This window comes from Oreochromis niloticus, linkage group LG4 (genome assembly GCF_001858045.2).
Source record: "Oreochromis niloticus isolate F11D_XX linkage group LG4, O_niloticus_UMD_NMBU, whole genome shotgun sequence".
NCBI lineage: Eukaryota > Metazoa > Chordata > Actinopteri > Cichliformes > Cichlidae > Oreochromis > Oreochromis niloticus.
Window position 1 is genome coordinate 24,164,842 of NC_031969.2, and position 25,964 is coordinate 24,190,805.

Genomic DNA, 25,964 nt, shown 5'->3' on the forward strand with positions numbered 1-25,964 from the left:
TAATGGCACATCAAAAAGTTTAGGCATGCGATTATGATGTTCCTAAATCGTGGGTGTCAAACTTCAGTCCTCGAGGGCCAGCCTCCTGCTTGTTTTTAAGAAATCCCTGCCCTACCTGCTGCTATTACCTGGATCAGGTGTGCTTTGCCAATAAGAAGCTACAAGGGCAGGTTAGTTGGAAAACAAGCAGGACAGCACAACTTCAGCACAACATGCCTAGTTGAGTCTCTCACTGCACATTCTTCAGGTGTTAATCACAGCATGAAGTGGAATTGTCCCGAATTCTCTGCAGCATACAGTGATCATCAATCTTGACAGGACCTTGAACATATCAACCTCTACCTCTGATAGAAACATCACAGGTGGCACACCACCAATCCTTCAGTTTTACAGATGTTAACCTAAAAGTGATTCCTATAACAATATTTAACAAACTCTTGTGACACTTTTATACCATCAAACATCCAATAACAACTCTGCATACCTTTTGGTGGCATAACCTACTGTTGTGTTTAAAGCTCGGTGTAGAGTGATAATATTTTTGCAGGTCCAGAACACCTGGCTCCTTGCGGTGTGGAGGAGCAGCAGCTTTACTCAGAGTCCCTCCTGAATGACCGGGCCTACCTCTGACGTAGAGCCCAGACACCCTGCAGAGTAAGCTCATTTTGGCCCTGTGATGTCATCCTTTAAGTCACTACCCAAAGCTCCCACTCATTGGTGTGGGTGTAATAACAATAGCTAATAATAACTATTTTAGTGCAGTACCACTTTCAACACAGTTTTCTATATCTTATTTAAGGTGTAATGAACTGAGAAATATGGAAATTCCCTGCATTGTGTGCCACCCTAATGAAAAAAACAAATCCTGTAAACGCCCCTGCTTAAAAAAAACAAACAAAAAAAACCCCCAAATGAAATCAGGTAGAAAATACAAAATTGACTTAATCTGTGGACTATCAGTCTGGGAGAAAGATTTATTACATTGCATTTTTGGCTGTGCGGAAGAAGAAGTAAGAAAGTGTCAGGACAGATATTATTACAAGCATATATCTATTAAGGGTCTTTCCTCTACTATTTAGTCTGTTCCTTTCTTTATCTTGGATTTACATTAACCGCAAATAAAAGCGGAACAGTTTAACGTTTTATTTTGAAAGGTACGTGCTCGTGCGTACCCGTACACTGGCGACGGAAGGAGTGGCCCTACGTCTTGGTTTCGGGAAGCAGCGCTCTGCTGTGGTTGCTCACAGTTCGCGAGAACCCGAGAGTGTAGGCGGCGGTGGGGAAATACGCTCGCAGAACTATGAAGCTTTAACTGTCAATCATATTTACGTGCTGAGGTGTCTCTTTTATATTTTGTATTTTTAATGCGAAGCTTTTAGAAGACGCTCGTTAAACGGTAAGATATTTTACTGTCGCACAGGTTGCTAAGTTTACAGCTCCGACTTGCTGTTGATATATTTCCTTGTTGTGGTGTCGCGTACGCTGTTAAGTGCATACGAGGCTTGATTTGGGCCTCGCGATAACGCGGTCAGTTTGCTTTTATATAACGTCAGATAGAGGGGAAAAAAGCAAACTTTTGTTGTACTGTGCGTCTCCGTATAGTTTAATCGGTGCCCTCGAATAGTTAGTAGCTTGACGTGATGTAAACAATACGTTATAAGGCGTAATCCCCGATAGGCCTATCGACATATTGATCGGGTTTTCTGACGTCATATTTGTTAAAGCATATTTTTTCTTCTTTTCTTTTTGTTATTTGGTAAGCTATGAAGTTTGTTTTTTTGTTTGTTTGTTTTTTAAAGAGAGAAATGTATAATAAAAGCAATACATTTTATTTTAAAGGAGATTTAAACTTACTCTTTGTTTCGTATTTATGTATACCACAGTACGTTTATGTAGCTGATTTTCTTAACGCTGTGGTTAAAGTGCCGTTTGTCTGTGTGTGTCAGTAATGGGAGGGAGGTCCAGATCTTCAGGCTCGTTTACAGGCCTGAGCGAGCCTCCGAAGGATCAGGGCATCCATGTCTACCTTTTCTGGACAAAAGATGGGGAGAAATATTTGTCTCACACCACAGGAGAGGTCACAGCGGAGGAGCTGTGTATCTCTGCAGCAGAGACCGTCGGTAAGAGGAAAAGGCTCCAGCAAATGCACAGTCCAGAAATGAAAGTGTTTTCTCTTTTCATGTGGTATTTGAGCCTGCTAGTGGCAACAGTGTGTAACGTCAGTGTTTCCTCCTCAGGGATAACCGCTCTGTGCCATTCACTGTTTGCGCTCTACAACCCAGAGAGACACTTTTGGTACAGCCCAAACCACATATTTAAGCCAGAGGAAAACCCGAGCCTTGTACTTCGCTACTGTATGAGGTGAGTCTGTGTTTGTTTAACACTGTACTTGTGACACAGATAACACGCAGCGAGGATGTTGATATAATCTTTTTGTGTTTAGGTATTACTTTCGGAACTGGCATGGACTGAATGAAAACGAGCCCATGATGTGCCGCTATCCTCCCAAATCTGGTTCAAAACGGGGTTTCCCTTTACTTGACACAACTTCACTGGAGTATTTATTTTCCCAGGTTGTTTTTGGGGGGTTTTTAATGGCATGCTTTTACAGTCATAATGTTCTTGTCTTGACAATAATATAGTATCTTTTCCAAATCAGGCTAAGTATGAATTTGTGAATGAAGTGGTACAAATAGAAGACGTCAAGACAGAGGAGGAACAGACTCGCTTCAAAAATGAGAGTTTGGGAATGGCTGTGCTTCACCTCTCATACCAGGCAATCCAAACACAATCAACTTTGCAAGATGTAGCTTCAAAAGTCAGGTATATACTTTGGCTCGATCACACCGCAATCCCTGCTTCCAAATAGTGTTTTAAGCTTTCATTCTTAAATGGCTTATATGTTTATATCTTGTATTGTTAATGTTATTTTCTGCTACTGTAATAAATGTCTTTTAATCCAATCTAATCAGTAAGTTCAGATAATATCACTATACCTCTTTTTTTTCAGCTTTCTAGACTGCGTTCCAAGATCTTTCGCCAAACACATTTCCAGAGACAACTTCCTGACTAAACTCAGGATCCAGCGAGTGTTTAAAGACTTTGTGCGGTCCTTCCAGCAGCACACAGTGGATCGGGGCAAGCTGTGCACTGAGGAAATCATGTACAAGTATATCGCTACTCTCGAGCACTTGGCACCGCGTTTTGGCACTGAGATTTTCCCCGTAACCCGCCTGGATCTGAGGGACGAAGACGACAGAAGTGGCTCGTGTTCCAGCACCACCCACGCCCAGTGTGGTTCAAAAGACAACTTCTGCGGCCCAATATCACATGAAATATCGGTGTCCGGTACTGAGGGGATTCAGTGGAGGAAGGTGTCTGTTCAGAGGGTCTGTATAGATACTGATGCTGGCATATATGTTGGTTGAGTGGCCTTTTTTGGGGGGTTTTTAAAATTTGTTCAATCTCTTTACCCAGGCACAGGCAAATAATTACATGAGGAATGGCTACTTAAACTACATGAGAAAACAAAAACAGCACTCCAGCCAACCAGATGCAGACACACCCAATGACTGGACCTTCTTCAGCGAGTTCCCTGAAATAACTCACATAGCCATTACTGATTCTAATGTGTGCATCAGTACTCGAGACAATCTCTGTATGGTGAGACCACTTGTTTGTTTTTTAATGTAAAAGCTGCAATGCATTCACTTAATTGGTAAATGTCTTTGTAATGCATTAGTGCAATGGATAAAGCGTTTTTTTAGTCATTCAACTAATTGCTCAGTCTTTTGAGGATGTTTTTATAGACAACACAGTATACATTTCTGCCCAGATTCTATATGTGTTTGACTATAAAGCCTCTCGGTTTTGACTTTGCTTTGGGCAATTTATCATGTTTTGAATTTGTATGTGTCAGTAGGTGGGAGCTCTGATTGTAAGCTAGTGGTGTTTCTGTATATGTATGTAGGAGGTTCAGATGATCTCCAGCCAGGAGGCCCATTCCTTCGTCTCCCTCCTAGATGGATACTACCGACTGACTGCAGACGCCCACCACTATCTTTGTCATGAAGTGGCTCCCCCAAGGGTAGTGTGGAGTGAAGCAAATCTACTGCATGGACCTATGCAGTGAGTTTTCTACCCTTATATACATGCACATTCAGACACAGAAAAGGCCATGAAGAAACATGGTGTGTTATGTCATAACTCCTGTGTGTTTATCCAGTGACGAGTTTGTGCTGTCTAAGCTGAAAAAGGAGGCAGAGGATGAGGGAACTTTCCTCGCTCGTTGGAGTGTTGTTGACTATAACTGCATCATCCTAGCTGTGCTAATCAAGAATCAGGTGAGTCAACACCCACACTCTTATGTGGAAGTAGTTGCAGCGTAATGATGGTCGAAAAATAAACCCGATACTTTCCCTGCACCTGTGTTTTGTGCATACAGGATAGTGCAACACGAAGCCACAAGCAGTTTCGTGTCCACGTAAAGGATTCAATGCTCTGTCTGGAGGGCTTGGAACGACAGTTCCCCAGCATGAAGGAGCTCACCGATAGCCTCAAGTCGTTTGTTCTCAAGTCTGGTTCGGACAGCTTTACTGTCAAAAAATGCTGTTCGCCAAAATCAGGAGGTTTGTGTTGCTGGTTTTGCTCATATATCCAATATTATGCCTCTAGAGTCCTTTAGAAACTCCATTTGTCTTCAGCCTTGTTCACCTCTACTTGGTTTTTAAAATTAACTGTAATAGTTGCGCTAATGTTCCTACTTACTAATTGGGGTACTCATATCCCTGTTTGGGAATTTAGGTGATATTTAGGTGTTTAAACAGAGTTGACCGTGTCTGTTCTGCTGTGTGTGATGCAGAGCTATCCAACCTTCTGGTGAGGAGACACAATGAATGCGATGTTCATGCTGAGCCCTTATCCCAAACCTACAAGACTCGTCTAATGTTCCCCCAAATCAAGGACAAAGATATCAAACAGGTGACAATGTCCACTTGCCACCTTCGTAGTCATAGAGGATTAGTTGTCCTCTGTCCTGTAGCTGACTATACGGGTGTTTTGTTTCGGAGCAGGAACAGCATTTGGGTCGCGGCACCAGAACTAACATCTACACAGGACGCCTGTTAACGCAGGAAAGAGAGGAAAATGATAATGACGAGTTCAACAACAACTCTCACCGAGGCCACCGAGTCGTTCTTAAGATTCTGGACCAAACCCATGAAGATATTGCTCTGGTAAGCTGTTTGAAACTCACTCAAAAGAATGACACTTTACTATGCAAATGTAAACGGTTATTATGGTCTTGTCTGTTCTGACGTTTACGTTTTCACTCCTCTTAGGTGTTTTTCGAAACCGCAAGTCTCATGTGCCAGGTATCCCACCGTCACCTGGTGTTTGTATATGGCGTGTCTGTCAAAGGATCTGAAAGTAAGAGACGTAGCACTGTTCATCCTCACTTCCTCATTGTTATTTCCCCATCACACGTATGAGTGTATACAGTCAAATTTCTGATTTTAGTACTAAGCAAACCATGTTGTATATGCAAAATCACCCTAACCATGTTCTATTTTTACATTTTGCTTGTGCGTACATCGTGAACTAGACCTCTCAGACTTGTTCCTGTCTTTGCAGACATCATGGTGGAGGAATTTGTGGATTTCGGGCCTTTGGATGTCTTCCTTCGCAGAGAAAAGAATGTGTCTCCTGGGTGGAAGTTCATTGTTGCAAAACAGCTTGCCAGTGCCCTCGACTATCTTGTACGTTCTTATCCTTATTTTTGACACTGATTATATTTCAGTAAATCTAATTGATTTCAGTGACGTTTTTTATCCAGTGTTACTCTAAGAAATAAGCTGCTGCAGACCCATGTGTAAAATGGTTGAACAACAGAATCAAATAGGAGTTGTTTCTTACTGCATGCCATGTTTTGAGTTTGAGATGCTGCTATCAGGCAGGAAGTGAAGTAAATATCATATCACAGCAAAGTGTAAGATAAGTGCTCCAAGTAATTTTTTTGCCTAATGACTAATAGCAGTAACAGTTTGTTATTTTTAAGAACAATCTGCTTGACCAATGGTGCTATTTTCCTTATTTTAGGAAACCAACGGGTTGGTTCATGGAAATGTCTGTGCCAAGAACATCCTTTTGGTAAAAAATGGTCTAGAACCTAACACTACTCCTTTCATCAAGCTGAGTGACCCAGGAATTGCTCTGAGTGTTCTTTCACGTGAAGGTCCGTACCACCACCTCACTTCAGTTTATGTGTTAATTTGCAATAAAGTCTCTATACATGGTCAGCTTCAAGAGTGTTCTAATTTATGTACTTTGCGATCAGATTTGGAAACAGGAAATCTCTAATCTCTTCTTGTGAACTGTTTCCTGCTGTCTTGCAGGTTTGGTTTAAAATATGTTAAGTGTGTCAAAAATGAAGAGTCGAGATGAGAGTTGCACGAAAATAAAACGAAACTCATCGTTATTTGTTTTGCACTTGCTGATGTTGAATAACAACTTTATAGATGGCTGCTTCTGTGTTTGTCACCATGTATTTAGTTCAGTTAGGAGGAGTTCTCCTTCAGATAACTTTAGAGCAGCCAGAATAAATATCCTACACTAACTTGTGTTATTATTTTGTGCCATGCAGAGCGCCTGGAACGTATCCCATGGATTGCCCCTGAGTGCATTGACAGTGGTTCAAACATAGGCAGTCATGCTGACCAGTGGAGCTTTGGCGTAACAGTGCTTGAGATCTACAACAACGGTGATCTTCCCTTCAACTTCAACACATTGTCCGAGGTAGGCATGTGCTACAGCTCGCGCTTTAACTCCTCTTTCAACAACCCAAAGCATCACATCACATATTATTCTTCTGAATTGTAATCTTAACACTTGAGTCTCCCCACCCCAACCAGAAAGAGCGCTTTTATCAGCAAAAGGGCCACTTAGCTGAACCATCTTCCCCAGAGTTGGCCAGGTTCATCAACATGTGTTTGACCTATGAGCCTGAGGAGAGGCCGTCATTCCGCAAGGTGCTCAGAGAACTCATAGAACTCATGAGGAAAGGTCAGTGTTTGCTCGATTACTTTATCTCCTTTTTTAAAACTCTGTTTCAGTTCATTCAATAAACAAGTGTGTGTTTCTTCATCCAGGTTTTGTCATTCAGTCTGTTATGCCTTCCAGTGAAGCTTCAGCTAACACAGACCCCACTGTGTTCCATAAACGCTACCTGAAACAAGTGCGGATCTTAGGAGAGGTTAGTACCACACAGCAGTAGTTTACTTTTCCTTGTATTAGCTGGAGTAATCATCTCCTCATTCTTCTGTTTATAGGGTCACTTTGGAAAGGTGACTCTGTACTTATATGACCCGGCCAATGACGGGAAGGGAGAGCAGGTGGCTGTGAAGTCTTTGAAGCAAGAAAACGACAAAATTTCTGACGGCTGGATAAAGGAGATTGAGATCCTGAAATCTCTTTATCACAGCAACATTGTGAAATACAAGGGCTGTTGCACAGAACTGGGTGAGTCCTCGCTTGCCCTTCTGTCTGCTTAAATATCTGTTTGAGCCATATGTCAACAGAGTCTGCATGTGTAAATGAGTGTGCAGTACAGCTCTTGTAACCTGCGGTGCTCAGTGGATCATTCAGCAAATTGATTTTTGGTCCCTGCTGTTCTTCTGTAAATATTGGAAATCCATATGAAGTGCACCACTCTTTGCGTTGTATGTCAATATTTTGAGCTTTTAACACACAGCATGCTGAGCAGCACAGCAAAGCACCAGAATAAGAACAGGTTTTCTTGTCAGGAAGATAAATTCACTTTTGCATTGTCCATTGACAGGAGGGCAAGTCGTCCAACTAATAATGGAGTACCTTCCTCTGGGGAGTCTGAAAGACTACCTCCCCAAACGTAACCTTCCGAAGTCTCATTGTCTCATGTTTGCTCAGCAGATCTGTCAGGTGAGTTGTGGTGGTTTAATATTTTGTGCTAGCGCTGTAGTACTTGTAAACACCTGATCTCAGAAGAGACACCGTGTGTCTTCTGAGATCATCTGTGTCTATCTGTACAGCCCAACATTTGAATGAGTTACTGTAGATACTTCAAATTAATATGACTTTTTATTATTATTATTATTACACTTGGTACTGTTTTTTATGTCTAGACCCTTTTGGCCTTGAATCTGAGCTGGTCTGCTTTTACTTGAGTGGTCGTGACTTCCACCCCTACCTTCAGCTAAACTTTCATATTTTCTGGTGTGAAAACTGCTGAGATGTCAGCTTACATTCTCCTCTGTTCTGAAGAGAGTCTCTGTTTTTCTGTTTGCTTTTGTGCAGCATACAGTGTAACAGCCTGAAGGAGATAATCCATCACATTAAGCTTTAATTCCATTTTACAGCACTCTGTTTTTTTTAGTGTGTGTTTTGTCATTAATTCATTCTGTCTGAAATAAGTAGTTTGATTGCATTGGCATTATGTTATGCTGTGTTTTCTCTCAGTAACCTGGGAAATGTCCTCCAGGAAATAATCACTCAACACCCAGAACCATAATTTCATAGCCTTGGAAGAAAAACGCCAATTTCTGATTGAATTTATTGTTGATAATAAAGTAATATTAGTTTTGATTAAGGGCTCTTAATGGGAAGCTTGATTTTTAAAAAGTGTAAAATGTTGCAGAAGATTAAGAACAGGGCTCTGCGAGGCTCTTTTGTGACAGTGTTTTGATCTAACATGTTTCAGTGACAGTTCTAGGGTGTAGATGGGTGTTGATGGGTGTGGAGGTATAGTTATCACATTAATGGTCTCTGTTATGGCATGTAAAGTTGTCAGTAAACAAAGGTACAGTTGAGTCTGCGGGGAGTGCAGTTTGCTTTGCAGGTTTCTGGTTGTAGATGAAAGTATTGGATAAACTGACATTTAGACCTGTTGATGGTGTTTAATGGAAAATATTCATCTAATGGTTCTTTACCACAGGAGTAATGCACGTGCTCAATTTTAATGGCAGCATATTTAATAGATAATTAGATTGCTTGCTCAGAGCCATAAATTTAATCCTTAGTATTGCTAGAAGAAGAGTTCAGTGATCACCACACACAGATCTGCAAAAATAGCTTTTCTGACCTGTTTTTATCTGAATTGCTGTTGCAGACTGATTGACAGGCATGAAGGAGTTACTCTCCGTAGGGACACTTTTTTGTTTTTTTACCGTGGTTAAAATAGCAGCTGTTTTTGAAATAAAAATGGTATCGATCTTTTTATTTCTGTTATTTTCTTTTAAGGGGATGAATTACTTGCACTCAAAGCGATACGTCCATCGAGATCTGGCTGCCCGTAATGTCTTGGTGGAAAACGACAGTCTGGTAAAGATTGGAGACTTTGGCCTGACGAAGTACATCCCTGAGGGAGAGATCTACTACCGTGTCCGTGAGGATGGAGACAGTCCAGTGTTCTGGTCAGTTTACGCACTTAGACTTGTCACTCATTGTTTTGTTGTGTGACTTTGTCCTCTAAATTACATTTTAAAAAATTTTGTAGGTATGCCATCGAGTGCTTGAAAGAGAGTAAATTTTCCTTCTCCTCTGATGTTTGGTCCTTTGGAGTTACACTGTATGAGATCCTGACCCGCTGTGACCGTCGCCAAAGCCCTCCAGATGTATGTCATCACCGGCCTCTTACTCAAACATTTCTTTACTGAACCGGCCTTATCGATCAATCTCTGTGTGAATCACGCAATCTGTTCTTATGTATCTTTTGCAGAAGTTCTTTGAAATGATGAAGGAAGCTCAAGGGCAGATGACTGTGGTGATACTGATAAAACTGTTGGAACAAGGGTTGCGATTACCTTGTCCTAAGGACAGCCCACATGAGGTAAGCTCAGAAGCCCATAAATCAAGTTCAGTACTTTTTGGCATTATGAATGGTATTTTTTTTTTTCATGATTACTTATTTTTGAACAGGTGAAAATATTAATGGAGCGGTGTTGGAGTGCAGATCCTTCAGAACGGCCAGATTTTGAGTCCCTCATTAAAAAGTTTCAGATTCTACGCCAAACATACTGGCAGTCCTTTTCATAGTCTCAGATATGCTGATTTGCTGACGGGGACTATGTGGAAATCTACTTGACTACAAGTCGTCGCTTTGCTACAATGGCAACCATATATTAAGGGGAGCCAGTAATGTGTTTCTTGCCTATATTAAGAGATATATTTACAACCTTTTCATAATAAAAGCACACTGCTATCCTCTTATATGTGATGTTAACACAGTAATGAACTCATTTGGTTTGTCTTTTTCTTCTAGTGAGTATAATTTCATGGGCAAAAACTTATGTTTGTCAACAGTTAATGGTTTGCATATATCACAGTGAGTATTAACAGTTTGTGTAAGGTTGAGGGATTACTGTATTTCATTTTGTTTAGTTATTGTACATTTTTGACTGTTTAATTTTGTAAACTTTAAATGAACAATTCAGAATCTAATAAACAATTTTCCACAAGCTCTTTTATTAAAGCCTGAAATAGACTGATGCCTCCATCAGTGGGTCTACGTGTTACCTGGTTTTCACACATTTTTCCCTATTCTACAACACTATCAGTGATATGTACTTGTAATGCTTTTATTTTAAGGGATTACTTTTGAAATTCATATAGAGAATTTCACTGATACCACTCTCAGGGCTCACACTCATGGTTACAGGGGCTTTCCTTCCAAAGCACTCATGCAGCTTTGTTTACACACATCTGCATTCTTTTTGGTTCGTGACTGCCTGTCGTTTGTCGTTACTTTTTAAAATTATCAAAACACAAATGCATAAATGATCATACCAGAGCTTTACTCATTAAAGCTTTTTCCAAATCATTAAACACAAAGTCCAAGCTTATTTTGAATTTATAAAAACTCTCAGGACTTCCAAAATGGCACCTCTTAAGTAATGATCTGTGAACTGCAAACACAATGGGGAAATGCTACAAGAGATCGGAAGAGACAATGTGCAAAGTCACAGGGAAGTAAACTTCAGATTGGCTATGATGTCTACAAAGAGAAACTGTCTCTACAACTTGGCACTTGACTCTGTCCAGTATCATTAAAGGAAACATGCTAGTTGATACATTAAAAAAAAAAATCCCAGTACAGTCACCTAAAATTTCTGTCAGCCAAAGATGGTCAGTCTGCATATTTTACATCACAAATATCACACTGAAATCCTCTTAGCCCAGCAGTGACAGATATTCTGCCTACAAGCTTTTTTTCTATATTTTTTTTTAATGATGCTCTTTGGTGGTAGATTTTGTTGCATATAGTAAATATGGCTCCTTATTTTTCTTCCTGAAAACTGCAACTGTCAGGCTCCAAATGAAAACAGAAACAAGGATGAGTCAATTCCAAGTAGCCTTTCTAAAAAACAAAAAGCAAACTCTTATTGACATTATTGAGAAAATACTTTCAAAGCTAACCATTCATTTTCTGCAAATGGCATCTCTGGCAGCTTTCAATCAGCTTTCAGCTCACATTATAGCACTGACTTAGCTCTCATAAAATTTTTTAATGACATACCACCTGATTTTTGATTCAAGCAGTCTTAATAGCCTGATGTTATTGCTTCTTAGTGCCACACTGGAGACTTCTACATATGCTGGAAAATTGTGTCTGTCTAGCTGAAACAGTGCCCACATGGCTTAGATCACAGTAAAGTGGGGATGTGTAGATAGTCTATCCAATTATAAATCTGAAAGAACCTCCTCTGATGCACTGATGATGCAAATTTAACTGGCCAGATGAAAACCTTAGCTAAATCATAATTCTGGCAATTAAATCATAGCTGAAATTGGACACTGTTATGTCGAAGCAACATTTAGAAAACACCCATTCATGCTTTTTGTCTTGCAGTAATGCAGTGATAGCTACTGACCTCCACGATAAGACCATGAGACGTTAAACATATACAACTGAAAAAGCTGTTGCTACTGACAAACCCCAAGATGAGAGAAAAAAAAGTATTACTTCAATTCTTAGATCATAGTACTTGCTTTCAGCTGAATACGCAATTTAACTCAGCGTCATATCAGAGTCTTAGATCTGCAGGAACTGGTCAACTTGTGGTGTGCAGAGTTCAGACGAAACATGGTGAAATGTCTTTTAGCCTTTATGCTTGTCACTGCTAAAATTGTGCAAGTTTCACTCTGAGCTTTGCTCCAACTGAGGCTGCAGCTTTAAAGTAATGATGACACTTTTACTCATGCTATAAGTTCTGATTTAAACTCGCTTTTATTGAACTGGTGTGGAGTCATTTTATTTCACTTTCTTGTGTTTTGCATTTAAATAGGGTTATATTCTTTTAATTTGCATTTTATTATTATTATGCTGTTTTTATATGGTTTGTTGTTTCATTGCATTATGCAAATCACTTTTAACTGCCTTTGTGTACGACATATACAATACAAATAAAAATTTGCCTCTCACTGCCTAAAGCGTAGAACTGAAAAAGAACAATCTGCCAAATTCAGCATTTATTTATATTCAGCAGGTGTTCGTGTTTCTGTTCTGCATACGCTTTGAGTAAGACACATACAGCAAGTGGAAGCTGAAGCACGAGCTCCAAGACATCTGTCCTGCCACAGTTATGTGTATTACAAACTGTCAGCATCAGACGTGTCTGTTTAAATGGGAGCTTTCCCTGCTGAGAGCTCTCAACATGTATTTGAAGCAAAGTACTGCAAGGACTGCAGGCTAATGGAGAATGAGGAATCTACCATGAGGCATGTCTAGTGCTAAGCATTAGTCCAGAGTGATACCACCACCAGCTGAGTCACCAAATGCTTAAATACTACTGCTGTTCCCCTTGGGAACATAGACAAATGCTGAATAGTGAAGCATATTGTTCTGACTCATAATCTTGGAGAGAAACTCCACTGCTGACTTCTGGACATGACATGATTGGTCCTTCTGGTGCTTGTCTGGACTGTGAAACCCCCTGGAGGCACAGGCATTTTTTGTGGCCAAATGAAACTGATTCCCTTTATCCATCATTAACAGTGTTGGATATATTCTGAGCTGACGCAGCCTATACTAGAGACCAAATTCAAATTACCAAAACAAAACCTGTATCTGCTTCTCTATATCTACTGCGAAAAAATGCTGTCTTCCTATACACTCTTTGCATAGCTGAAAAGGGCTCTATGAATGCTTTGTTCATGGTAGAAAAGTCTGAATAAATTACCATGTGTCACTCAAAAATTAACTGCTGAGTTTTTAAAGAGTTGTATTCATAAAATAATACATAATTAATTAACACACTAACAATAGCCTATTACGAAGATAATGGAATTTAAGTAAACAAACTAACCACAATGATTTCCAAGAATAAAACAGTTACGGATTTTTAGTTTTTGTTTGAATTTTTAATGCTTTTGTTTTCAGTTTTGTTATATTTCAGTTTCCAGTGTGGATTTGTCTCAGTTCAGCTTTTGTTGTTTCAGGTGTCAAGTTTGACTTTTTATTTATTTCAGTATTAGTTTTTGTTTCCCTTTTGTTATTTGTTATTTGTTATTTGTGAACCTTTGTAAAGCCAAGTACCTCACAATCATGTGGACATATTCTCATGCCTCCTTGCTTGATGAACTGGTAATTCTGACCAAAATGAACACATTTAAATTATAAACCATATTTCACTAGTTTATCTTATTTAAAATAATGATCATCTCTATAGGTACACAGCCTACTACTTTAGAGCATAGCTCTGCTGCATCAGTGAGGATGTGATCAATATAAGTATTGATCGTTTTTCAGACATATTTTGTTGGGACATTTTTGAGAAAATGTACATGCATAAATTAGACTCTTAAATAAATTAGACATGCATTTTTATTGTGCTGATTATAATTGTCTGTCTTAAAAAAATCTTGATATTTAATACTACATTTTAATTAGATCAATTACCCCCCAAAAAGAAAAACATCCGTTATGCACCTTATGCTGAGTAGCAGGGACACTCGTTGCTCCGCCCCCACCCTTCCGATTTACGTTGTAGTCATGGAGAATGCGTCCCCCTCTCGTCCAATCAGAAGCAGCGCTGGGGCCATGTGTGTATTGTTTAAACTGCTCAAATCAGCCAGAGTTTTCAGACCGAAAAAACTTCCAGCACCGAGTCATGGCGGCCGCAGTGTCAGTTAATACAGCTGCCAAAGATGAAAACACAGACTCGGGAAACAGTTTGGCTTCTCGTCCGCTTAATGAAAAATACGACCCCGCCGTGGACCAAGAAAAATGGATTCCCGGGGATCGCCGGTACCCCGAACTCGTGCCGAACGAAGAGGACGCGACGCCCGGACGCGAGTGTCAGCGAAAGGTCGACGAGGACTTGACATCACTGAGCCCTGAAGAGATCGAGAGCCGCCTAGAGAGAACTCGACGGGAGTTTTACAACAGGAGGAAAATTATTATAAAAAACTTGCCCTCTGACGTTAGCAATCAGGTATGAGTAGAAGGTTTTGGGGGGTGGGAGTTTAATTGTTGGTTGATTGATGCTACCCTGTGGCTAACGCTAGCCTAGCTCCGTTAAACCTGCCATGCTATCAATGTTAGCTTCACAGGCATTTAACTTATTAGCTTCACCTTTATTTAGTTTTCTGTGTATTACATCTGCTAGTGGTTTAAAAGCCAAAACGCACAGATTGTTGGTAGTTAGAAACAAACAGTTCTATAACAGGTTTGAGTTTATGTTGGTTAACTAACATGGCTCGCGTTTACTGACAAGTGGTCAAATAATCAATCGTGGTCATTTGTGGCCTGTGTGACCCATCAGGCCGCTTTGCATTCGTGGTTGAATTTTACCATTTGGCCTGCCGAGCCAAACTGTGGTTCATAACCGGTATATGCGGGTTACATATGCAGTGAAGGTGCTTCATAAGTCCATTTGTTATCAACTCTGCCTGTAATTAACTCTTGATGCTACTTTTTTTCTTTTTTGGAACGTGCCTGACTCGTGGGGAGCGGTGGGCCTGCGGGCGGTACCATTGTTCACAGAGGGGGGCTGGGGGAGTAGTGGGAGTTCGAGATGTGAGTTTCCCTATAACAAAAGGTGGAAGGCGTGGGGACAAAACGTTTCAGAAAATGCTAGATAGCATCGCCATTTGTGTGTGAATAGGCAAAAGCTGGGCAGAACAATTTCTCCTACAACAATGAGGGAGTCATTCACCTCTCATCCCCCCAGCAGGTGCACTGATTTCCCCCCCCCCCATCAACGAGCTAATTGGCTGAGAGGGGGTTGATTGAAATCTTCAATTAACCAACGATCTCCTAAAGTCAAATATTATTTATGTATTTAAACATCTGCAGTTAATCATTGTCTCTTTCTTTTTACAGGAGGTCCATGAGCTCTTGGGCAGCTATGATCTGAAGTACTGCTTTGTTGACAAGTACAAAGGCACAGGTAGGTCTAACTGTTCAGCCATGTTGGACTGAGCAAGGCAATTTGGCAAGTTTGACATCTGCAAGTTGGAGGAGGTGGGGATCAGGATGCAGCTGCTCTATTACGCCCCTTTAAAATTTAATCTGACAATGAACTCTGTAGCAAACAAAAGTAAATCGGGCTCTCCAGATTTGGAGCATGCTTAGTTAATGACTTTCAAAGGACATACCGAACATGAAAAGGGGTCCAGGAGAAAGCAGGCAGACCTCAATTAAAGACTTTGCTTTCATGGTGTGCCTTCTCTTGCACTTATCATTATCACACAGTTGCCGATCTCTCTTGTTGGTGACTGTTAATGCTCGCTTGTCGTGGTGTCACGTTACATTGTTGTCAGTTCAAGTGTGATAAGATCGACAGGCTCCCTGTGTGTCTGTGTATGCGTTACCTCACATGCCCCTCGGTGTGATCTGCCACCTTGTCCAGCTAGAATTGCTTGTTTTTAAATGTATAAAATGTAAAATGTCAGATTAGAAATTATATAAATTAATTAAATATCTCTATGCATTCTTGCAGTAATATTTCACTAGAAAATGGGTGATGATGATGATAATAGGCCAGAAAATTGTGTGAGCCAGATGGTATTTTCAGGGTATGCCTGGTATCCAGCAAGCTGTTATGGAAGAAAACCAGTGGCATTTAGATGGCTTTTTTTTTTTTTTTTTTACAATATCTAGTTGGCTGGCAAACTAATTTATTACCTTTTTTTTTTTTTTTTTTTCTTTTCATGGCTTTCAGACAAAACTGGAAAAAACTTTTTCACGCCTTCTGTTTCTTTCATAACATGGGTAACAAGATGTTGATTTCATTCTTGCTGGGCTGACAGGCATTGTAGTTTAAACAAGGGGTAAAGTTACACCAACACAAAGGATCCTTTGCGCTGATATTGTGCCACCAGAACTGTGTTTTAACAGCCTTGCTAGAGGCAAAAATGTCACAGGCAGGGTTTGCTCCCTGACACCTGCTGAGTACAAATAAATCTGACTTTATGCCACCTGAACAATGTCATTCCCTTGCCTTACACCAATTTGTTTCTCTCTTCTGTTTCCTGTCCCGTGTTACTCAAAGCATTTGTGACCCTACTTAATGGTGAACAAGCACAAAGTGCCATCAAAGAGTTCCACCAGCATGTGCTACGGGACCGGGAGATCTCTGTGCAGCTGCAGCCGACAGATGCTCTGCTGTGCATCGCCAACCTGCCCCGCGCGTTCACGCAGCAGCAGTTTGAGGAACTGGTGCGCCCCTTCGGCAACCTGGAGCGTTGCTTCCTGGTGTACAGTGCCACCTCGGGGCATTCCAAGGGCTACGGTTTTGTGGAGTACATGAAGAAGGACTCGGCGGCCAGGGCCAAGTCGGAGCTCCTGGGGAAGCAGCTGGGCTCACGTATGCTTTACGTCCACTGGACTGAGGTGGGCTCTCTCACATACCCACTGCTGCACTCCAAATGCCTGTGCGTGGACCGCCTGCCTCAGAGCCTACTGACAGCCCAAGACCTCCGCAGTGCCCTGGCTGACACCCACACGCCAGTTTTCTGCCAGGTCAGATTTTTACTGCACACAAGTGAATGATTTCAGAAGTCTACAGCATACTGATTGCACACAGCAGGGATCGTTAACTTTTTTTTGTCATTTCTTTGTGTGGCTATTGTTTTATACTGCAAATGCCCACATTAATAAAAGTTTTGAGTGCTTTAAAAGCTGCCGAAATCCATCACAAAGTTGTAAAATTGTCCCTGAAGGCGTGCAAAATGACTTTAAAGGGCTGCACTACTGAGTCATTCTGTGAAACTGCAATCCATATTTGATCTTTCACCTTTACCCCAGTTTTCCTGCGGCCACTCAAAGTTACTATAGCAATAGCAACTATTGGTTTCTATGGTGATGACCACCTGACACCCCCCAGGTGGTGTCATTCAGCAGGTTTTTTCTGGAATGGGAGAGAGCGGTGTCCTTTTGAGCAGGACACACACAGTCCTAGTTTTCTGTTGTTTCCAGACTGAACAGCCATAATAATTAGGAGCCATGTGATGGTTTTAATGGGAAACTGTGATATCACAGCAGATTTCTCAAATTCATTAAACCAGACGGTTGCATCATGTTAAGAGAGGAGTACCACTAAAAATGACACAAAGCCATGTATAGTGATTGATGTGGTGATTAAAGGGCCTTAAAAGGTAATTAAACACTTTAAGAAACAGATTTTGATCTGGGACTTTAGAGATGGAAATTTCAGTGGGTTATTTGAAATTTGCCAAACCATAAATGAAAGCAAAGGGTGCTGACAAATAGGAGCGTTCCTATTGAGAACTATTGAGAAGGGTCCCAATGAGAACTTTGATGGAAACAATCAACAGGAGTGTCACCTGGTGCAGATACTATAAAATATTAATTAAAGGGTTTTCCTTTTCGTGTCATATCGTGCTGATTTGTTCAAAGTCCTCACTAATGGACTCTTAAACCAGCAGGTGAACTACAAACATCACACTGCTATGATAAAACTCGCTTCTCATCCATTAGTTGCTGCCTTAAGAGCGTATATAGATTTTAAAAAGGCTTTGCGTCTGGATTGAGAGTCATATTAAAATAATTATCGTGAGCTGAGTAAAAGCTTCACCCAAATTCAGTTTTTGTGTTGCTTCTGTTTTTCTTTATCAATTCACCTTGACCTCTTTCTTTGACCTAATGACATTTTCCATCCAGGCCTAGGGAAAGATGTAGATTGTTTCAGCTCAGCAGCAGCCTGACACAATTTTGGTGCTGTAGCCATCTTGACAGTTATTTGAAGCTCCTATCTTAATAAATGGGGAAAGATCCATAACTTTTGGTTGAGTGCTCACCAGGACATAAAAATGTTATATATAAAATTGCTGCTGTTTTTTTATTTTTATGAACATGTTCGAGATTTGCCATTCTAATTCACTGCATGGAAACAGTTGGACATGCAATCTTTACGTTTTTGCTACAATAACACAGACTGGGACAAAACCGAGTAGCGATATCTGCCACTACACAGGTGTATGTTTAGCATGTAGCACTTCTCACGTAAATCTCAGCTCAGATTTCACCAAATGCTGCAATGGGTGTTTTGTGAAGCAAGTCTTGCCCCTCAGTAGCAGCCTCCAACACCACCAGGCTGTTATTTTTCAGCAAGTGAATTTCAGCGGTCACCAGGATGTAAAAATTGCATGTGTAGAGTCACCACTCCAACCTCAAACATTTAAATTCTGTCAACTTTACCTGAAAATGAGGTTTTAAAGAGCTTATACTCCTGCTGTTGCAGAATTCTGAGTGAGTGCTGTTTCTCTCTGTGGTAATCCCGAGTTTTTTATTAACAACTACAAATTCCATGATATTTTTTTTTCCCCCTCTTTCTTTCCCAATTTGTGCTAAAATATGTGAACACTGAGGGTGTAAGTGAAAACCGCTTAGCTTCCACTCTCTACTGTGTGTGCATCTTATTCATTGGCAGCAGGTTTTTTTGGGGTTTTTTTTTTTTCCTTTATATGCTTGAAAAATTGGTTCCTTTTTTTTTTTTTTTTTTTCTTCCCCCCCCACCTTCTCTCAATTTTTCTCTCTTTTCTCCACAGTTGGCTCAGGGACAAGATGGAAGTTTCCGGCGTTTTGCAGTGCTGGAGTTTGCCACTGCAGAGATGGCCGAGGAAGCACAGCGACTCACAGATGGCAGACTGCTGGGTGGGACACATATCAGGGTGTCCTTCTGTGCCCCGGGTCCTCCTGGAAGAAGCATGTTGGCTGCTCTGATTGCTGCACAAACCATGGTACTGTATTCCAATCTACAGTCTTTGCTTGAGCCCTTAAGACATAACATTGCTGCCTTTGAGTTTGATATACCTGCAGTGATGGAACGAGTTACAAAATGCGTCAGGTTTTCATTTTTCGGTGAGTTTGTGCTAATGTGTGAGAGAGCTGGCCCCACCCTTCACCAACGCTCCAAGAGAGATCTCTCTTCTGGGCATCATAGGAAAAAAATGCATTTGATGTTAGGGTTGTTCGATATAACGATATATATCGGATGATATAAAAACGTCTATCGCTTCATCTTACGCTATCGTTTGTTTCGTGGTGTCGCAAAATAAACTGTTTACGGCAATATTTTTTCATTATTTTGATGGTCACTGTAGTGGCTATATTAATTTCCTAAAGTTCTCTCTTTCTCTTATATTTAATATAACCACATTACAGACGGACAAGCGCTTGTTTTTATGTGTTGTCGTTAGCAACAACGACGGTAAAACCACCTCGTGTCCGCTTGTTTATTTTCCACATAAACCTTTCACAATAAAGCTCAAGATCCTGTTGAGACTTTTCAAAATAAACTGAATCACGTGAAAGATGCAGAGTATTTACGGATGAGAAGCAAAAAAGAGCCGCCAGGTGCTAAAAAATAAACCTTAGACTCAAACGTTAGAACAGGCTTTTCCCCCGCAGCACGCCGTGTAATAAATACTCACAAAGAAAACGGCGGCCGTTACAACCTATGTCTAAAAATGTATAGTTTCATGCATCAGTTAAAACACTCGACTCCAGGTACGCGACGCCCAGCTGGAAACACTTCACGCAAGTCGAGCTGCCCGACATTCACAGAATTTACAGAAAATGTTACATTTTTGTGATTTATATCGTTATCGGACGATAGATGTCTTAATATCGGGATATGAGATTTTGGTCATATCACACAGCCCTATTTGATGTACATGTTACTGTTCAGGGCAGTTGCCAAACTAAGCTTGCCTTTCTTTTTTCCGTTCATAATGATGCACAGGGTCGTGCAGTCGTAACGTTGCGTGTGCCTTTTCCATTAGAGCTGTGCTGTTAATCGAATTATGGAGATGAAGCACCGATTATGCTCCATTTTTCTCTTGTAATATTTCCTGCTTTTCTTTCGCTTTTCAGTACATCGCCTTCCTGTGCTGTAAAAGCTGTAATCCACTCCCTGCCAGGCTGGCAGTATTGGTTCAGCTCACCATTTATTAATTTGGATAACAATTACAGTTTTCTCCAAGTTTATTAAATTTGTTTTTCTGAGTGAAATCATGTGAAATAATCATCATCTCAGTATTAACATAATTTTTCTTTTTTTTTTTCTTTTTTCCCCCTAACTGCATAATTGAGCAGCTGACTGTCCACTGATTTAGTTGCATGAATTCGTACTAGTGCTGTAGTAAAAATTATGTTACTAGGCACGACTTGGAAGCATTGCAGTTATAACTCTCACAGAGGAGCTGGCTCATCAGATGATTTCAGATTAATGGAAATTTTTCTCTGAAAGATAGTTTGGTTATTTGTTGGTCTTGTTCTAAGTCTTCGCTTTGTTTCCTTCCTCTCAAGGCTATAAACAGGGGTAAAGGACTCCTCCCCGATCCGACAGCCATGCAGATACTCACAGGCCTCAGCAACCCCGCTGCCCTCAAGATGCTGCTCAACCCTCTGACACAGGGACATAAACAAGGTGAGGAGCCGTGAGCCGCTTTTAATCTGTTTTATTGCTATTATTCGTTCTCCTGCGGTGGATCTTAATGTTTGTCTATGCGCAGGCCTCCTCGGTGCGGCCCCCACCATACCGCCACTGCTTGCCAACCCTGCTCTCACGGCCGCCCTGCTCCAGCTGCTCCTTCAGAACCAGGCCAAGGCTCAGCAGGTACCGCTGCCTTTTCCACCTTTGCTCCGTCATGTTCTTCCCTGCTTTTGCTTCCTGCCCGTTTTTGATTCAACCTCTCCTACTCACACAGACTTTGTTCCCCATTCTGTTCTGTCCCTCTTTACCATTAGCAAGCCCTTCTGGGAAATCCTCTTCTCTGGGCTCAGGTGCTGCACAATAAAGAAAACCCTCTAGTGCCTTGTGTGAGTGATAACGGTTTTTATGGTTGGCCGTGTGTGTGTGTGTGTGTGTGTGTGTGTGTGTGTGTGTGTGTGTGTGTGTTGTGTGTGAGGTGGACCTGAAGCTAGATGGATTCTGGCCCTTTCTTCTTTTTATGTGAATGCTGATAGAAAACCTATTGCCTGGGTGGGTAAGCTCTTGCTAGGAAAGTGAGGGGTTTTTTTGTGCGTGTATGTGTGGAGTGTTCCTTCGAGTGGTGCTGAGTGATGCGGTAGATGTACTATTATGCTGTGTGCCAGAATTGTACATGTACATCCTGTAAGGACATAATTGCATATATGGTAAGTAAACTTGCTGAATAAATGTGTTTTAAGTTTAGTTGAGCAGTTCTTCGTCGCCTTGATGTTGCAGTGCAGCTGAGTGACCCTGTTGTGACTGAACTTTTTTTTTTTTTTTTTTTTTCCCCCCTCTTGGTCAGCAGCCGGGACTTATTGGGGAGAATCCTCTGGCCTCTCTGCCTGTCCAGCAGGGACTCCATCTGCTCGGAGACCTGCCCCAAGGTTTGGCATCAGTCCACTCCAGCCGTGGCTCCTTCAGCCACAGACTGCATGTCTGCTTTTGATGATAAACATCTGCATTGCCATTAGGCTGTCCATCAGGCATCCTACTCTTTACATTACTAATAATGTTACCCAAATTAAAACAGAATGCATAACAAATTTTCTCTGAAATGCTTGAAGGAGAAGATTAAAAATGAAACGTGTGATTGTTGTTGGATTGTCATTTACACTGAAGTCTCTAATCACCATAGGTGGTATTGTCCCTGGACTGGCTCTTCAGACAGATCCTCTACCCCCCTTGAAGCCAGTGCCACGTGGCAGAACTCTTTCAAGGGATCAGGAGTCCCCCACGTCGGCTTGTCCCTTCCCCCAGACCTCCTCTCCGACCCTGCCGGGGATCTCGATGCCCCTGCTGGGTGGCATGATCGGGGCAGATGGCCTCACAGCACAAGGGGTGAGTTCCCAAGTAATTCCCTTTTTAAAATGCCCTCAGCTTCCTTTTTTTTTTTTTTTTTTTCTTCCTCCCCTTTTCATTCTCATTCCTCATTCTGTGCAAGAAATGTAAAAATAAGTCATCTTTTTTCTTTTTAAACTTCATGTCAGGTTTCCATACTAGGAGATCCTGCAAAAGATGCAAACCTTCCCCAGAGTCCCTTCCTCAATGTCAGCAACGCGTTTTCCTCAGGTGAGGTGCTGCTTTTGTGCTCGCGTGAGTGGTTCAGATTTTATTTACTTTTACAGTCTGTTCTTGTTTGCTGCTTCAACTGAGAGATGATGTTGGATGTATCAAGGATATATTTGTATACCGTGCATCTCCTCCAGGAGGAAGCTGCAGACCTCACCCTTACAGAAAGCGGCCTACACTGAGTAACGTGTCCAACCAGAGCATGCAACCGAATTACAACCTGCGTTACCAGGATTCCTACAGCCCTGAATACCCCCCACTCCATCGGGTAACTATGAAGTATTGCTGCTCAGACTCCTGATTTTTAAATGTGTGTTCTTTCCACATCGATGGGTCGTGTGTTTTTGTTTTTCCTTGTCTTCCTTCCCCCTCTAGTCATTGTGACCTGTTGAATTTACTGTATAGCGCTTGGCTGCTCATTTAGTGGTTTTATGACACGATCTGGTCTGATGCCATCTGGTGTCTCTCCTCAGGATCCCCTTGCCCACTTGTATGAACAGCAGGAGAATCTTGATGCCGGGGCCTTGGCAGGATTCGGTCAGCAGGTAGTGCTTTGTCAACTGTTTCAAAGCTGACTTGAGGACATTTGTAGTGTCAGTAAATTAAATGCACGCCTCCCTGTAGTAACATAGCTGTGAACTTGTCTGTCTCTGCAGTCCTCTCATTGCGCTGAATACAGTGAGCGGTTCCCCCCCTACAGTTACCCTCCAAGCCCACCTCTGTCCTCATATTTCAGCTCAGGGTCTGAGAGCTCCTGTAATGGGAGCCTTCCCACCCCCCAGCTCAACAGGGTAAGCAAAAGCTTTGCATTGATTTTTGTTTTTTGATATATATGAAGGATTGATTACTTGTCAGTGCAAGAATACTGAGGGTAGCACTAGAAGGGATTTAAAAAAAAAAAAAAAAAAAAAAAAAAAAAAAAAAAATGGTAGAGGGTTAGGTGCCAAGAATAAGTCTGTGTTCAATAATTAATGTTCCACTGAGTGCTTGAGTTGAAGTCAAATGATGGGTGGTTGTTTGTCTTTAGGCTGTGGGAATGCCTCCTGTGAGCCACACCACCAACTACCCTGCAGGTGTGGAGAAAGTTATGAAGGTAATTTATAGGCTTCCATGTTGTTGTTTCACATCATTTTTCTTTTTGAGTTTCTCTTCTGATTTTAACTTTTCCCCCCTCTCTTTCTTGTAATTATAGACTCCCATCGGTAGCCAAAAGCGCACGTTCTCCCGGCTGATCCCGTCTCCCGAGCCGAGCCCTGAAGGCGGTTACGTGGGCCAGCACTCCCAAGGCCTCGGCGGTCACTACGCAGACTCCTATCTTAAGCGTAAGCGTATATTCTGAGTACAGCTGTAACGAGTAGCCATTCAGCAGCCAGGATGGAGTAGCATCTCCTCTCCCATATTCTCCAATGGACTCAGTAACTTGGTGGTCCTCGGATTTATTGTCCCATATGCTCCTGTGAGTGACCTCTAGAGGCTGCAGAGTAGTGCAGTCTGTTTGTCACTCTGTGGAAAAACCTACATGTTCAATTATTATTATTATTTTTTTTTTTTTTTTTTTTTTTCTTTTTTGTATATATGATTTTACTGTGTTTTGTACATTTTAAGTTTTAAATTTTTATTTCCCTAAACTTCCTGTTGAAAATCTTGTAAATTAAGGAGAAAAAATGGTTCATTAGTAAATGCAATCTTTTTTTTCTTAAGCTTTTTTTTTTTTTTGAATTCCTGTGAGTGTGGTATATCAGCAGATCTGCAGTTTGGCCAGTTTCAATGGCAATTATCGGCTACTTTTTAAAAAAAAATGTGATTTAACATCTCACCAAAGTGACGCTGTCCACAGTTTCAGGCAAAGGGACTTGCATAGTGTAAGAACAAGCTTTAAAGGCACTTACTTTTTGGGAGAACAGGGGAAAAAAAAAAAAAAGCCTACCGTATTCCATGTAAAAAGTTCATGAGTTTGTATAATGAGATGGTGTTATGGTGTCATGTTTTCCCCCTTCCTACCACAGGGTTGTAAATTTTGCTTTATAGCATTTCTGGTTTCAAACACTTCCTAATTGGTTAACCTGCAGCTTTCCATCCACCAGTGATAGTTGTGGTGCTATGAGGCGAAGCTTTTTACCAATCTGGGATGTTTCCTGAGCCTGAACTTTTCCACGTTGTTTTGTCTTTCTAACCACACCCTCCAGCCTGTTTATGGAGTCTGTTCTCTACACTGGTTGTTGAGTGATGCACTTGGAGGGCACAGGTCATGATGTGTTCTCACCTGTATAAAAATGCCATCTCAAGTCCCCTCTCACTCATGTATGTCCAGGAGTTGACGTATTTTCTGTTTATGTGAGTTCTGTGTTGCCATGTTTACATTTTTGAATGTTTTATAAAACCGTGAACGCTGCCCCACCCCTCGAAGGTGGGGCAGGTGGGCACGGTGCTGCGTGCCATCTCTCCAGCTGCCAGTAGATCGTGCATGAATACAGGAGCGGTTGCGGTGCCCTCAGTGAGGGGCTCAACTCTGAGTTGAACTGGCTTCTACCGATGAGCACACGGCAGCTGGAACGATGGACGAAGCCTCTGTTTAGTTTTCAGATGATAGTGGGGGTTCAGTATGTCTTTGGAGATACTGCTGGAAGCTTGTGGCAGGTGATTGGTCAGTGACATGATTGTTCTTGTATTAATATTTTTATTTAAATTTTTTAAAGAATAATTATCTGGTTGACGGTTTGATTGTGAAAACCCATTACCTCTGACTTCTGCTAGGAAATGCAGCTACACTTGAGCCTTAACTGTGTTTTCTGTGATCTCATCCTGCCCTGTGTTGGCTTCCATCTACATTTACAATTTCTGTGTTTATTTGCTGTGTAAATAGTTAAAGATTCCCCTCCTCCCTTGAGTCCAAAACACTTGTTTTCCTTAATGACACCTGCCTCTGGTTCTGGTGTTTTTTGAATATTTGCTGCTCAGTGTTTTTTTGTTTTTTTTTTTTTTGTTTTTTTTTTTCCCCCCCTTTATTTTTGGAAGTGAACAGGGTGGCAACACAGCAGACCACTCATGTTGTGTATGGACCAAGAGATGCAGCTGTACTGTATGATCATCACTCATTTTGATTGGATTTTTTTTTTTTTTTAACTGCTGTCCTCTCATCTGTACCACCATGATTGTCTCTGTATGCATGTGTGTGTGATGTGCGCAAGTAAATGTTATTTAAACCCACCACTTTCTCTGAACTCTTTTTGAAATGTGTCTAGATGTGAAGCCTTACTTGGATCGAATGGCTGTCTGTGTTTTGCTCTTACGTTTTAACCTCGTAGGCTAGACCTCCATTAGTTCAACTTCAGCGTTTTAATTTAGCTGTCATTCACAGCTTAATTTTAGAGCTAGTTTTAATGAAACGTCTAACCTATAATCCAGAAATCTTGATTATAGAATGCA

General features: G+C 41.3%; 2 protein-coding genes across 3 annotated transcripts; both read left to right on the forward strand.

Annotated features, from left to right (window-relative positions):
- The first annotated feature begins 1,201 nt into the window (after positions 1-1,201).
- On the forward strand, positions 1,202-10,509 carry tyk2 (tyrosine kinase 2). Its single transcript, XM_013269584.3, has 24 exons — positions 1,202-1,396; positions 1,947-2,120; positions 2,238-2,361; positions 2,444-2,573; positions 2,660-2,823; positions 3,011-3,389; positions 3,478-3,663; positions 3,971-4,128; positions 4,226-4,343; positions 4,445-4,628; positions 4,862-4,980; positions 5,073-5,234; positions 5,340-5,427; positions 5,632-5,756; positions 6,097-6,232; positions 6,641-6,792; positions 6,909-7,059; positions 7,146-7,249; positions 7,326-7,515; positions 7,835-7,953; positions 9,271-9,443; positions 9,527-9,644; positions 9,749-9,859; positions 9,949-10,509. Exons 2-24 carry the CDS (start codon positions 1,949-1,951, stop codon positions 10,063-10,065), a joined length of 3,480 nt encoding a protein of 1,159 aa, XP_013125038.1. The 5' UTR covers positions 1,202-1,396; positions 1,947-1,948; the 3' UTR covers positions 10,066-10,509.
- Positions 10,510-14,042: 3,533 nt separating this feature from the next.
- Positions 14,043-25,746, forward strand: raver1 (ribonucleoprotein, PTB-binding 1). 2 transcript variants are annotated; one of them, XM_003442201.5, is made up of 14 exons: positions 14,043-14,462; positions 15,353-15,419; positions 16,524-16,993; positions 19,042-19,233; positions 20,804-20,924; positions 21,010-21,113; positions 21,772-21,853; positions 22,105-22,307; positions 22,457-22,538; positions 22,676-22,806; positions 23,012-23,083; positions 23,195-23,329; positions 23,566-23,631; positions 23,731-25,746. In XM_003442201.5, the coding sequence occupies exons 1-14, from the start codon at positions 14,139-14,141 to the stop codon at positions 23,875-23,877; spliced, it is 2,196 nt and encodes a 731-aa protein (XP_003442249.1). In that variant the 5' UTR covers positions 14,043-14,138; the 3' UTR covers positions 23,878-25,746. The 2 variants fall into 2 exon arrangements, with proteins under 2 accessions (XP_003442249.1, XP_013125039.1); XM_013269585.3 differs by having other exon boundaries at positions 21,775-21,853.
- The last annotated feature ends 218 nt before the right edge of the window (positions 25,747-25,964 follow it).

What these genes read in the sequence shown, in the direction of transcription:
- tyk2 (XM_013269584.3), top strand. Translation starts at nt 1,949, where the DNA reads ATGGGAGGGAGGTCCAGATCTTCAGGCTCGTTTACAGGCCTGAGCGAG. An exon ending in CCCATGAAGATATTGCTCTG is followed by an intron (nt 5,235 to 5,339) that starts GTAAGCTGTTTG and finishes CACTCCTCTTAG; the next exon opens with GTGTTTTTCGAAACCGCAAG. An exon ending in GAGTGTTCTTTCACGTGAAG is followed by an intron (nt 6,233 to 6,640) that starts GTCCGTACCACC and finishes TGTGCCATGCAG; the next exon opens with AGCGCCTGGAACGTATCCCA.
- raver1 (XM_003442201.5), top strand. Translation starts at nt 14,139, where the DNA reads ATGGCGGCCGCAGTGTCAGTTAATACAGCTGCCAAAGATGAAAACACA. An exon ending in TGATTGCTGCACAAACCATG is followed by an intron (nt 19,234 to 20,803) that starts GTACTGTATTCC and finishes CTTCCTCTCAAG; the next exon opens with GCTATAAACAGGGGTAAAGG. An exon ending in GTGTGGAGAAAGTTATGAAG is followed by an intron (nt 23,632 to 23,730) that starts GTAATTTATAGG and finishes TTGTAATTATAG; the next exon opens with ACTCCCATCGGTAGCCAAAA.